This window comes from Callorhinchus milii, unplaced genomic scaffold (assembly GCF_018977255.1).
Source record: "Callorhinchus milii isolate IMCB2004 unplaced genomic scaffold, IMCB_Cmil_1.0 Scaffold2, whole genome shotgun sequence".
Taxonomy (NCBI): Eukaryota; Metazoa; Chordata; class Chondrichthyes; order Chimaeriformes; family Callorhinchidae; genus Callorhinchus; species Callorhinchus milii.
In genome coordinates this window covers 82,947,139-82,962,186 of record NW_024704743.1, presented here as the reverse complement: position 1 = coordinate 82,962,186, position 15,048 = coordinate 82,947,139, and the positions used below count along the sequence as shown (strand labels likewise).

General features: G+C 39.3%; 1 protein-coding gene across 1 annotated transcript in view; it reads right to left on the bottom strand.

Moving 5' to 3' along the window:
- Positions 1-15,048, bottom strand: part of znf407 (zinc finger protein 407) — a 320,280-nt gene that overhangs the window by 117,890 nt on the left and 187,342 nt on the right. Inside the window, exon 8 of the mRNA XM_042347003.1 lies at positions 1,342-1,520. Within this exon, the coding sequence (XP_042202937.1) occupies positions 1,342-1,520 (179 nt within the window). The remainder of the gene's footprint in view (positions 1-1,341; positions 1,521-15,048) is intronic.

Sequence of the window (15,048 nt, the reverse complement as noted above, 5' to 3'; positions counted from 1 at the left end):
ATATTCATATCATGGAATGAACAGTTTGTAAGCAAATCATATAATTAAAACTCATTGTGAGGCTGATAATTTTGTGGAATCACCTCATAATGCTGTAATACTAAAAACTTGAAGTATTATTTTATGTGAAGGGAAAGATAGGCAAAAGGTGGAAAGTGCTTCATTCTGTCCTCAGGAGTTCAACTCCTTTTCCAGGTGCATATTTTATTTAAGACAGATGGTATAAACTGGATAATTCTTTTTGACAGATGTGAGCAACAAGCTGACAATCAAACTAATATTCATGCCAAGACAGGAATTTCAACCTATATGAACCTCTAGTACATACAGCAAGAAACTAATAAAGATACTAATTTGAAGGAAAGGTTTTCCAGATTATAATACAGGTAGGACAATATTTAATCAGCCCTTTTTTCACCCCAATAATTTTTGCCATTTAGATTTTGGAGAATATATGTTCATAGGGGCTGTAATTTGCTTTGTACAACCCTGCAGCTTAGTCTTAGCCTTGTTGCCTACGATACCGGGAGAAATGGGCAACAATCCCCCAAATAAAATTGTTCACAAATGTAATCTCTCTTGGGGACACTTCTGTGCGCAAATTAACTTCCCCATTCACCTACAAAATATGCAATCAGAAAAATTATGAAGTTCTTTGATACATTCCCAATGTTAAAGATTCCATATAAACTGCAGTGATTATTACATTATTAATTTTCCACAATTTAATTTTTTTTACAGTCTAAGACTAGATGAGATATTTCACCCTTCTGGCTCCTTACGATATGGACTTAATCAATATAAACATTTTATCAAGCCAAAACAACTTCTAATTTTAACTACCAAGATAATCCTTCAATATTCATTCCTCCTACAATCTCTGGCCCTTTAAACCTAAGTATAGTGTCTCTTAACCACCGCTGGTTTGATTTTTCCACTACTCGTTATGTTGGTGGTTTCCCTGTTCTATGGACTTTGCCCTCACACAGCTTTTTTCAATATAAAAATATAATGATGATCTGTTTTAGATCAATTGTTTTAAGGCACAAAATAAAGATGACAAGTTGTAATATTTCCTTTGCTGTTAATATTTACCCATTCCAAATGCTTTTCATTGCACTAATAATAAAACAATAAGTGTGAATAAGGGAGAAAAGAAAGCTGATGATTATAAACTTCTTACATCAGTCTTGAAATTAGATCATGACAAGTTGACAGTAAAGGGGAGCACTATTAGTCCAATAATATGCTAAATGCATGCCAATAGTGTGTCATTAAGAGCCATATAAGGAGTCTGAGGAAGGAGTCAAAGAATTAGAAGATCGAGAGGCTGGCCCTTACCTGCGTGCAAATAAGCCAGATCTGGGTTCTCAATATCCGGGTGGATCTCCTTGAGATGGTTCCGAAATTCTAATGGAATATTTGTTCCATACTCACACTTGGGGCAGTTGTACATTCGCACCCCCTCATGTTTGCCAGTGTGTAGGATATGCTTGCGAATGTTCTCAGCACAGTTAGACCTATATTTTAAAAGAAAATGAATATATAATTTGCCATTAGATGCAGGGTTACAATACCACAGTAGCTTAATTGGTTTTATTCTTTCCATTAGATGCACATAAAAGATTTGAAAATTGTTGAAAATCTTTAAACACAGAGTCGATTATGCTGAACTTCTGGAGAACTGCTGAAGTGAAACTGGAGCTGGTTTTACCAAATCTAGCATTGCCACCATATACATTCAGGCCCTGTTATAATGAACTTTGGTGTACTGCAGACCCACAGTAAACTGGAAGTATATCAATAATAAAAATTATTTTGATATAATGCCTTATCATGTTGTTGAGACCACTCATAGCACTTTACAGGATATATTGTAAAGTGGTGTGACTGTATTTTGTGAGTGAACGTGGCAGCCAATTTGTGCACAACAATGTCCCAGAAACAGTACACTTCTTGTCTGACTTCCTGTGCCATAAAGTGCAGGCACAGAAGACCTCCTGTTTCCAGTTGGCTTCTAGCAACTGCTGGCAAACTTGCGAGAGTGATTGCTGACATCAAGCGCACAGTCACATGCTGGAAGTGAGGTCAACGATGATCTGCGTTAACCAGTGGCCATTTTTATACAGCACCCCATTATAATGTTGGGCCATTTTTTTAAGGACACAAACTACTGTGTTCTAAAAGGATCCAATGTATTATAGATTCTGAGTCAGTGTGACTGGACACTTTCAAGGACAATGCGAATATACCACAATACCTGTGCCATGTACTGGTTCAGTCTGAGACTGCACAAACACACAGGATAAGAAATATACAAACAAAGTGTATGAAGAAACTAGATAAATGTGAATTTCAGTCCTTCAAAATATATAGTTAAAAAAGTCTTCTGCTAACTAGGAAGCTAGAGATTTCGCAACTATTAGTCATGTTTAAGTTTGCAGACACTGTTGCCAACTGAAAACTTGATAACAGAGCTGAATAAAGAGTGAATGAAACATTGACAATGCAAGTAACAATTTGCACGTCAACATACATTTCAAGAAAATAACTAATTTTAAACTGCAGGAGTTTTTTTAATGCTGGAGATCAGAACAAAAAGTTGCAGAATATTTCAAATCTATAAATGCCCATACTTTAAACCCCCCCCCCCACTCCCACCATTTAACATTCGTTATGCATTCTGCTCCACCTAAGTACAGCTACATGGTCTGCTTCGTGGCAATGTCAAAGCCATGATACCATTTCTCAATTTTCTCCTAAAACATTGATTGCCTCGTGACGGACTATGAACCAAGTAGCCCAAATTGCAACTTGTGAAACTCATTCAAGCAAACCGAGCAAGCTCTAGTTTTGAAAACCCTTGTGCCTTGATCTTCTGTTTCAGAAGTTACCAGTTCTTGACCTTTTCAGCTCCAGGCCACCTTCAACTTTAATTTTTTAATTTTCCTTTTTTATGGAAATATCACCTTAAATTCCTACATTAAGGCAGATGCTCACACAAATCCAAGTGAAGCAGTTTTCAGGATCTAAAACGTTAAAATTCCTTGTCATTTTAATAACAATAACCAACGTTGAATATTGTAATTTGCAAAAAGCAACATCATTAGGGAGAACTAGGATGAGAATGGCATTGACAAAGTTCTACTTTTTCTCCCAATGATCGGCCAACATAGACCAAAGCTACATTGAATTGTAATAACATTTTCATTCGCTTTTTTTTAAATACATCTGGAACAATTCATGGTAAAACTCAGTAACTTCTGTCATTTCATTTACGTATGTAATTTTTTATTATTATTACTGTGTTTAATCCAGGAGCACTGTTGCTTTGCTGTTAGTACAGTAATGTAAATATAAAGTCCAATTTACATTTCCTGCTCTGCACTGTTTTTAATCAGGAACTCTAAAAATCACAAAGACAGTCATCGGCTTTTTAATGCTGTTATTAATGTTGCTCGATTATCTCTTGTAAAAAATATTTCAAAATGGTGCCTTATTATGGATCTTGGTTGATCCATAACTGTGAACAGATCCTGGGGGAGCAAGCCCGATTTTCCCTAGGAATAGAACCAAGAATATCAAACTCCAGCTCTTTGGCCTTCACAGCTGTTTCTGATACAGAGGGCATGAATATTGCCATCAGCCATGGCGCCCAGTAAAAAAAACGACTCAGGAAATTTCGTATAGCATGGAAAGGGTAAACACTACGAGAATAAAAACAGCTAAATGTGTGCCATTTTCACAGAAACATCTGTGCATGTTTCACAAACAACTTAATCTTTGCCGAGGAATCTGTCCAGTTGCAAGGAATACATAATGTCAAACATCGGAGCACCTGGAAGATGCTTTACACGAGGCTTGTTCAGTTATTGCCGCCCCTGTATACATGTATATTGAACTTTCACCACGCAAAATCCACAGTAATAGCTTGTGCTTCCCTTCTTCTAGGAATTCACCTTTGTCTTCTCAATGTAATATTTATAAGATCTCTTTCACAATATTATTTTCTGCCTAAAACTGTTCAATAGTTAAAACACTAAGTATTTTTGTATGTAGGAATGAGTCTTTTTTTAACTAACCTGATCCGATACACACTACTATTATGGAACAAACTGAATTGTTTGGATAATTCAGACTCTGCTGTACATTATATATTCCATTGTGCAGGACCCGTGCTCCTCAAATCCAAACAAGCCTTATACACTCAGCAAAATCTGAGAAGAATTCAAGGACAGCTCCAAATAGATGCAACTGTTGCCGAATTTACATCCTTCTATTATATGATGGATGGATTACAGTGAATGGAGATTACAATTTTCATTGCCTAGGATAATAATAATAATCCTTGCATTTGATCTAGCGCCTTATCACATCGTTGAGATGTCTCAAAGCGCTTCATAGAATATACTGTAAAGTGAATTGACTGTATATTTTGTGGGCGAAATGATTGCTTAACAAGAGGTGCTACACAATCAATATCTTGTATCAAAATAACCATAAACTTAAGTAAAATAACAACTGTTTCAATAAACTGTTAAATGAAAGTTTTTTCCCCCTGAAGTTAACTACAGTTGTTAAAACAAGGAAATGATTCATAAGCAGTGGACGTTTTGTGGGGGTGGGTTGGGAAGGGAAGGAGATGATTATACAAACCTCTGCAGCTATATTTTTAAAACATTCCCATTTTCATATATTGTAATTTATTTTTTCACCCAAAGCTATCATGCAAGTCTAGAAAGGCGTCTTCTATAATTGCCATCCTTTGAAAGTAATTCAATCTGTAACTAAAATAATTTCCAAAAATGTTTTCAACGTAAGAGCATTGTGCACGACAGAACATCATTGAAGCCAAAAACTAGAGATAAAACTAGCACCCACAGTCACTGGAGAAATTTAAAAAATAACAGTCATTACACAATAATTATTCTAAGATATTTCAACATGTTAAGGCACTATAAAAATGTAAGTTTTCTTCTTTCATTTTTTCCAGAATTCAACATGATGGAATAAGAAACCAAAACAATTTAGTAATTTAGAAACAGTTAAAGTCTGCTCTTAAATCACAAAGGCATCCCTTTCAACAGCTAGTAGATAATCCAAGGTCAAACACTGATATTTTTGTTGGTCTTCATAAGAAATTCTGAATAACCTATATTTTAGCATCTTAATGAATATATAACAATTCAAACACATTTTCGCAATAGAAGGCTGAAGACAGCTAATAAAATTTGCAGTGCTCCTAAGTATGCTGATCCTCTTCCTTCTCTTTCACCATCCTCAAAAAAATGAAAGAAAAATGGTATCAAAATGCTTTTTATCGCAATGCTTTAGTAAGCTAACTGGCGTTTGTAACCGTAGGAGACTATGAAGGTCATCAAAAGGTGACACATACAGTTTAAACAAGATGCATAATACAGAGGACAAACACTCCAATAATGTTACGAGCTGCAGCAGACTACCCTAGTGGGGACGTTACAGTGATGGCCTTCAGTAAGATACTTAAGTTGAAAAGGACTACAGAAAGCTTACTCAGCGTCTCCATTTAGAATAAAATTAGTTTAAAAATGGATGATTACCATTCAAGCTCGGGAGACCCGGAAAATACTAGCATGATGGCCTGTGGCAGATTGGTAACGTAGAACAATAAGTAGATTAGTAAAGCAAAGACGTATAAGAGTGGATTCAGAGGATAAATGCGAAGAAAACAGCATTATTAAAACGCTACAATAACTGCAAAACAAAGACGCATGTGAATGCACATATTGGATGTAATGTTTGCACAAATACAATGGTAAAGCAGTGGTTCCTACACCATGTTTCACTCATTCAAATATACTATCAAATTTGTACGGAATCATTTTTGTTTAAAATCTACCAAAATAAAAGTGTGGTATTGGTCTGCACTGTCTCAGCATATCTAACCTATTGGCTGGCAAGAAAACAAATTGATTTTACAATCTGTAAAACATTTGGGACGTATATTTTAAACCCAGAAGAAATGAAATTTGTTGATGTACCTCTCGGAATTACACACTAAATGGAAATGCTTTGACATTGCTAGGTTCTCATTTGTAATCCATGCTTATTTTTTTATATGCTCAGTTCCAATCTTGTCTGGTAAAATTCCGTTTATACAAACCTCCCCCTCTCTCCTCAAAAAGAGTCTCATTTTAACAACTTTTACAAAGGAATCTGTGGAATTACAGTAAAAGCGAGGAAATCAGATTTTACAACAAAAACTTGAATAATGCATATCTGCTTCATAAAAAAAGCCTATGTAGTCATTTAAAAATGTCCCATACAGTTTCGCAAACCGCACAATGTTCATCTTTTGTCCCTTGGAACTCTTACAAATGTCTTTTTAACGGAATATATGATGATCCCGAAAGACATTTTCCCATTTCTATTCTCTTCAACTCCTGTGAGCCCTTGTTCTATGTGATAAGGCAATCTCCTTGGGGATCTGAGCTGTGTAGTTTTGCACCACGAGTGACAAGGACTCGACTTGAATAACTGCTGTGCGCAGGTTGTAATTATGTCAGCTGGAGTGTTGAACAAGGGGGCTGATTAATGTGAGCCCCTGCCCAGGCATAGTCCCCATCAAAACCTTACTTCTACAGACTAGCATTAGTGAAGGGTTAAGGTAGAAAAAAATACAGCACCTACATGATCGATGAATTGCTGCAACAGTCTTCAGGCCGATGTTCATGGACAATATAATATACAATTACTGGCCTTTATCACCTTTCCTGGTACAATAAAGATTCACTCTACTACAGCTCATGTGAGTGAAAGCAAAATTAGTTTCAACCACACATTAGCTCACCTAACATTTCAAATAAACGACACCTTTTTATTCCTGTTGGGCTCAGTAACAGAAGCAAAACTTTTGCGTTGCTCACCTTATTTATCGAAACCCGAAGGTCTCTTCCCCCTAAATTCTAAAACATTTCACAGATCACTCACCTAAAAATGAGTGGATATACACAAGGTCTGAGAATAACAAGTGATCATCATAGATCTCTGAAGGATAACCAACCAGTCAAGATTGTAACCTTCTTACACATTGCATGTCCAAAGTCAAATATATACTGCAACACCAAATGTCAACTCATGAGGAGCACAAGTCCATTAGCCTTTTTAAACATGTTTTAATAACATGTTATTAATACAGATTAGAGTATTTCAAATAGAATATGAAATTAAATGAGTGATCTATGATTATCAAGATTCTTGTAGCTTGGATTCTTGTGCCCATAAACAAACAAGCATTTTAAGTTTAGAAATTTATAAGGATTTGAAAGGAAATATCTGGATGTCTTTGAGGTATTGTGTTCATTCACAATTGCGTCCGAGAGGTATTATTATACTCTTTATTTCAAAGCTTTTGCTCTTCTCCTCTTAGGTGTGCAACTAACAAACAGGATGCTGGTCTGTATTGCTGAATCAGGTGTGTTCAAATCTCCAGACGTCATATACAAACTGTATAGTGCTGTGGTCAGGATGCACCTGCGGTGGTCGGGGAGGGGTGTTAAGGGGATTCACCATAAATAAGAAGCTTAATTGGGCCTGACACACCAACACCATCGCTACATGAGCAGGGCAGACGCTAAGTATTCTGTAAAGAGTGACGGCTCACTTCCTAACTTCTCAAAGCTCAAGTTAGGACTGTGATGGAATACTCATGCCTAGCTAAAACAATACTCGAATTTGCTGGCAACTTCCAGCCCCGTGACCACCACCATCCGAGAAAACAAGAACAACGGCAGCATTGGAACATCACCCCTCCAAGTTTGCTTCCTGACTTTGCCATTTAATTTCATTTTTCTTTCATGTTGACATTTGTATAGCGCCTTTCACGTCAGGAGGATGTCCCAAAGCGCTGGACTGTCAGGGATCTACACTCGAGCTGGTGGTTGGAATCAGGAGGGGTGGAGGGCGGGGAGGGTAGGGGTATGAGGGTGACCAAAAGCATGGTCAAAGAGAAGGGTCTTGAGATGCATCTTGAAGGAGGCAAGGGAGGATACCATGTACTGCCATCAACACTGGATCAAAATCCCGGACCTCCCAACCCACCATCTTGGAAGCAGCATTGCCACAAAGCCAGCAGCAATTGAAAGAGAAGGCATTGTAGAAAGTTTGCTCTCATCCAGAACTTGATGTCTGACAGACATTCTGTCAGGACAGCAGTGGTCCGGGAGTTGAGGGTGGAGGCAGAGAGATAAGAGTTGGGTGTCATCCGCATACATGTGGAAATTGGCCCCATGTCTGCGGATGATGTCAATAAGAGGGAGCATGTAGATATTGAAAAGGAGGGAACAAGGACAGAGCCATAAGCAACTCCACACGAGATGGTGTAGGGGCTAGAGGAGAAGAAGTTTGTGGAGATGAAGTGGAGACAGTGTGAGAGTTAGGATCTGATCCATTCAAGAACCTTGAAGGTTGAGGTGAGAGGAGAGGCGGTGGAGGAGGATAAAGTGGTCAACGGTATCGAAGGCAGCAGAAAGGTCAAGGAGGACGAGTAGGCGTCAGAATGTCGTTTGTCACTTTGACCAAGGCTGTTTCTGTGTTAATGGCAGCATGAAAACCCGATTGGAGGGGTTCGTGAAGGGAGTGGCAGGAAAAGAAGGAGCGAAGCTAGGAAGCAATGACTTGTTCCAGGACCTTGGAAAGGAAAGAGAGGTTGGAGAAGGAGGGTACAGAAGAATTAATAAATTATTACGAACACTGGGGAAAGATTGGCTAAATACATTGCTATTGCAACAGATATTAACAATGCTCTGGAGTGGAGTCCTGTAGCTCACTGGTTAGAGCACTCCCTCGCAAGCGAGAGACCTGGGTTTGATTCCCGGCAGGACGAAATGTTGAGCAAGTTTCCTTACTCCACATGCCTCTGTTTACCAACAGTAAGTAGGAACCCAGCTGCTAGGCGATTGGCGGATCACTTTCCGGGGGTAATAATTCCTTCAAAAAAAATGCTAATTGTTCACTTAATCCACGATTGTTTGTGGGACCTTGCTGTGTGCAATTGGCTGCCTCATTTCGGCCACAAAATATACAGTCAATTCACTTTACAGCATATTCTGTGAAGCGCTTTGAGATGTCTCGAAGACATGATAAGGTGCTATATTAAATACAAGAATTATTATTATATTATGCCACAAATAGGAGTTGGGGGGACAGCTGTAATAGCCATCTCTACTATTACAGGAGGTGGTACACTCGACCACCTGTAAATAAATACACAGCTCTGGTTAGTTTATAAACTGTTTACATCATTCATTATACATACCCAACCCAAAAGCAGTTGGAAAAGTTACTACAGTTTCTTAAGTGTTCAGATGAGGAATGTTAGGGATGGCCTTGGGGCAGACAGTATGAGAAGATTTATGAATGTCATTTCTGTATTCAGTGAATCAGTAATCATTCTCACAAAAAGAAGGAATTCAACAGAGATGAATGGCTCTTCCCATTGTTTCTTGTGTGTCATTTAGGGATTCCTTCTGAACCATTGCTATTTACTGGTTAATTACTGACCCTGCTGATAGGGTAAGTGACTGTAGTTCCAAGGCCTTGATTCCTCTTCCTCAAGGCACCTCAGTATTCCTATGAGACCCAAACTGGGTATTACTTTCACCTGCTGGCCCTTTTGCATTTGAACACCTTCCTTGTAAAGAAAATAATATTGACAAAGTAAAGGCATTCTTCAATGCTCCCAGGTCTTTTGAAAACAAATTTCTTGGTCGGATCAGGGAAGGATTAATATCTCCCAAAATAAGACAAAATGATACCTAACCAACTTTCTTTGAGTTATAGATTATTTGATAATAATAATAAATAATAACATCTTGCATTTGATATAGCGCTTTTCATGTCTTCTAGACATCTCAAAGCGCTTCACAGAATATATTGTAAAGTGAATTGACTGTATATTTGTGGGCGAAACGCGGCAGCCAATTCTGTACAGCAGTGTCCCAGTATTACTATGGGGACAAATAATGTTTCATCTACGAACCAAGCTGCTGCTCAAGATTGTGTCTGCGTTCCATCTGCTCATCCTTCTATCCTGTTGCCCACAGATCTCAGAACAAGCATCCATTCCACTTTGTGAATATCCGAAAGGTGTTTTGTTACTATAATGACACAACAAAATGTCAGACAATTGTCCGAACTGTTTTTCCCTGCACAAGAGTATTCTGGTCTTCAAGCATTGTATGATTGACTGCATTTTACTTTACTGTCTGCTCGTCTAGTGGGATCTAGAAGCACATTTCGAACAATTGCAGTGATGTGGGTGAATTTTAGATATAATTAATTCTACTCTGCTGCTACATAGGTGTACTTGCATTACCTCATATTCATGGTGTGTTTCCACCAACAATTACGTGGGGAGTTTAAATTGGAGATTCACAAAAGAATTTGTAAATAACGAATCCTACAGCTACCTGATGTGTCTTCATCTGGCCCTCTTGAACTCACTCGAACGTCAAATTCACTTTCTACCTCAGTAAAGCTGGATTGTGGCCAAAGGAGGCTCCTGGCAGGAGATCAACATCCCTGGAGTTCTTTAAGACACATCTGGGTACCTGCAGGATCCGCTATTTACAAATCATGTTGCAAATCTGGCAAATTAGACCCCATTATGACTGATTTGGAGACCACTGAGCAAGGAGAATTAGCTTTAAAGTTCTGACAGCGTCTTGCATCTAGTATCACACAAACTGCCACAGCAAACAGTGGAATAACAAGTGCAAGTGGATTGCAATGCACCTGCACATTCTCATAGAAGGGATACAGCATTGAGGATTATGAGGAAGTGGATTAGTTGGTGATGCATTGGGATTGAAATAGAACACTTTGAGAAATACTGCAGTGTAAATGGAGCAGGCCACAAAAAAGAACCTCCAAGACATAACTAACCACAACAATAACAACTAGCATTTATATAGCACCTCGAATGCAGGGTAGCATTCCAGAGTGCTTGCCAGTGGCAGAGCATGAGGCCGAGCTGGTGGGGAGGAAGGTCTTCAGGAACGACCTGAAGATGGGGAAAGAAGGGGTAAGGTGGAACGACAGAAGAGTGTTCCAGAGTTTCGGGGCATAGTGGCTGAAAGTGTGGCCGCTGATGGTGGAATGGAGGGCACAAGAGACATGCAGGAGGCCGAACTCAGTCGAGCGGAGGCAACGGATGGGGGAGTAAGTAGGTCAGAAAGTGCATCTTGTGCAAGGAACCTCAAGTCCATGATGCTGATCCACAAGAACTCGGATTCAAGAAAACTATCGATTGTTCTTCCGATAGAGACACTTTGTGTTCCTGGAGCACTTATCTGGCACTTGTGTAGTTTCCACTGTGGTTTTCTCCATCAAAGGCTTTTCCAACCCAATATCCAGATTATGCTAACCCTAACCCAAATCCCGGTTCAGATATACTCTTTACGTTTTGCTTCGACCCCACATGCGTACAGGCTTGAAAACCCAAAGAGAAGCAATGATTTGAAATATGGTGGTATCTTGCTGAACAGCCATCTTTGGAAGCTTCTAGCCTAGATACATCAATCTATTTTCTAAACAGAGATAAACATCCAAATATAAATGCTATAGCTATAAATGGGCTAGAATGATGTGCAGATTATTCAATAAGAATTTACACTCATATATCACTTTGATATAAAATGAAGCAAATTAGAGATTGCTTAACAGGAACAGAAAGAAAGGAAGTTGAAGGATGTTGACCAACTTCAATGGTAGATTTTTTTTAAAAAGAGAGTTCTGAAAGCAGGGAGAGAAGCACAAAATAAACACATTTTGGGAAAACGATTTTAGAGAACAGTAGCTTAGTCACCAATGGTAAGCTAGAAGGAGTGGAGACTTTTATATACATTTATATATTCCCGTAATGAGGATAGTGTCTTAGAGCATTTAACAACAGTGCTGTTTGATGCTGAGCTGTAAAGAGAGGGGAGGTGCCTGAAGTTATGGTCGAAGACTAATTCTTCAGGTGTAATTTGGGCAAAGGGGGGGGGGGCAAGATGGCGGGATTAAGGCAAGGAGTTCCAGCGATTCTGGGCATAGTGCTGCCCGCAATTGGCTGCCATGTTTCATCCACAAAATATACAGTCACTACACTTTAGAGTGTATCCTGTGAAGTGCTTTGAGACGTCTCAAAGACGTGATAAGGTGCTACATCAAATGCAAGGATTATTATTAATATTTTAGTGGCTGAAAGTATGGCCATCAATTGTGGAGGAGTGGAAGAGGGATGTGCAGACAACAACAACAACAAATTACACTTGTAAAGCACCCTTCACGTCGGAAAGATGTCCCAGAGTGCTGGACAGTCAGGGTTTTTTTAACCCATGCCAGCTGAGCAAAGGTTGCGGGTAGAGGTGTGTGGTAGTGAGCAGATTGGCGAGATAGAAAGGTGCAAGGGTGTGAAGAGATTTAAAAGTGAGAATGAGCATCTTGAAATCAATCCATTCTGTAACAGGGAGGCATTGGAGCATGACAAGAACTGGGGTGATGGAGGTGCAGAGCCTGGTATGGGTGAGGACACGAGTAGCAGAGGTTTGAATCATTTGAACCTTGTTAATAATGAAGCTGGGGAGGAATGCATTGGAAAAATTAAGGCAGGAAAAGAGCTGGAAGAGATTCCAGAGAAAGAGTGGGAAAAGATTATGAAAGGATTTGATGGACTGGATAGGATCTTGATGTTGGTATCTTGAGAAGAGTAAAATCAGAGCTCTCTTACACCAAAAAATTAACTTCTCATGATCATTTGATCACTTTCACGCTCGTAGGCAGACCCACCCAGGGAAGACAACACTGGATCCCAATATAGGGCCTAAATTTTGAAAACTAAATGGGTCTAAGAAATACAACATGGCAGTGCTAGGACCCTGAGAGAAAGACATCACTTACCGGGGAGGGGTGCTACGTGGTGTTCCTTAAAGTCTTTCTTAAATAAGTTAAGGAAGCCTTTAAATTATATCACAAATTTTATTTCATGAACAAAATGGGAGAGATACAATGTGGTTAGGGTTGAAATCTGGATAATTCTTTCTCTGAATGAGAAACCTAACAAGTTCCCAAACTGTTGAACAATTTGCCACAAATTAAAGCAGTCTCTTTCGAGATTTCAGCAAACATATCTCCCCAGGCATTCTGCCGGAATGTTTGAGCAAAGTGGCCATTTTCACTCGTCTTTTTCGATACTAGGCACGGTGACCTGACTTTTGTATGGAATACAAAGCATCAGGAACTAATTTGTGGGAACCTCCTCAATAGATCTGAACTTAGCTGACTCCTCACTGCAATGGTTGAAAAGATATCTCTGGATGGGAGATTCTAAGATGTCGTCATAAATTTGGGGAAATTGCAAGTGAAAATGTAAAAAAGCAGCCAAATCTATCGTCTTGATGACATGAGAATCTATTATGATGTCTCTATATAGGATCACAAGCGCTGAAGGTAGTCGCCCTTCACACTGGTAACCAAGTGGATCTGGAGAGGTAGAGTCACTTCTAAGTGATTGTAATGTGGTGAGGATGGTTACTGGGCTTCTTGCATTCACCATGCTAATTTAGCACTGGATGTCTGGACTCTTTATATGGAGTCTTGTGGCCCCAGAATGAGTTCTCGATGCTACGGGAATATGTGGTTTACAGAAAGTTAGACCACAGAAATAAGAGACTTTCTTTCCAAGCCATCCTGGGGATAGGGTTAAGGTTTTGCTGCTTCTGTTTGTGCAATAATCCATTCTTACTGCGTAAGCCATCCTCACCAACTTTATTGAACAAATCATTGTCACTATAACTCAGATTATAACACAAGATCTGAGCACTCCATCTAATGGATAAACTATATCATTACATTTTTCTCATCTTACTCAGCCCCAGGCACATGGCTATATGGCTTGCTTCTGGCAGAAGGAATCCTTTCAGGCAGAAAGTGCCTCTTGCTTTGAAAAGTGGTACCCTTCTGTGGTATAACAATTCCAGATATACATGTCATGCTTGGATGACAGGCACCAAAGACATTTACGGAGCATTGTTTAGTCACAACACTGAGAAAACAACAACAACTTGCACTTATATAGCGCCCTTCATGTAGGGTGGTGTCTCAGAGTGCTAAAGAAACTGTCTTCCCTTTTAAAATAGTGTCATCGGATCTTTCATGTCACATCCACCTGAAAAAGCAGGCGGAATCTCAGTTGAAAACCTTATCAAAAGACTATGATTAGATACTGATCTGTATCCATCTCAAAACAGATGTTCTGCCATAACAAAAACAGAGAGAGAGAGCTGGGAAAACTCATCAGGTCAGGCAGCATCTATAAAGAAAGGAAAGTGAGTCAACCTTTTGGGTCCACGACCCTTCGACTCACCCCCTGGATGTTCTGCCATGATGTGGCTGGTTTCTTTCAAGAACAACAACAAGAATAACAACAAGGACATAAACAAGAAAGTCTCCGAGTACTTGATGTGGGACTTAATCAAGAGACAACTTTTTGGATGATTTGAAGTATGATTAAATTTTCAAACAATAAACAAAAAAGAATAAAGCAAAGCAATTGCATAATTACAGGAAGACTGAAAGGACTGCTCACTCCTTGAAAACAGAATGAATGAACACATTAGATCAGAGGAATTACTTTTTATTGAGCAGAAAGAGATGTTATAGGTAAAGGTGATAAGAAATCTGTACAAAACTATCAGGCAATACAAAAGAAGAAATGATCCAGAGAACAAGGCCAGAACTCAGTTACCTGCTTTTTAGCTGCTTAGTCTAGCTCAACAACAACAACAACAACAAGATTCCATTTATAAAGCGCCTTTCACGTCAGGAGGACGTCCCAAGGCGCTGCACAGTTGGGTCATGACCCGAGCAGGGGGGAAATGGTCACGGTGAGGGGAGGGAAGGGAGGGAGCGAGGAGGGGGGAAATGGTCAGGGTGAGGGGAGGGAAGGGAGGGAGCGAGGAGTGGGAAGAGAGTCGAGAGGGGAGCTGAAGGCTCGGTCAAAGAGAAAAGTTTTGAGACCAGCCTTGA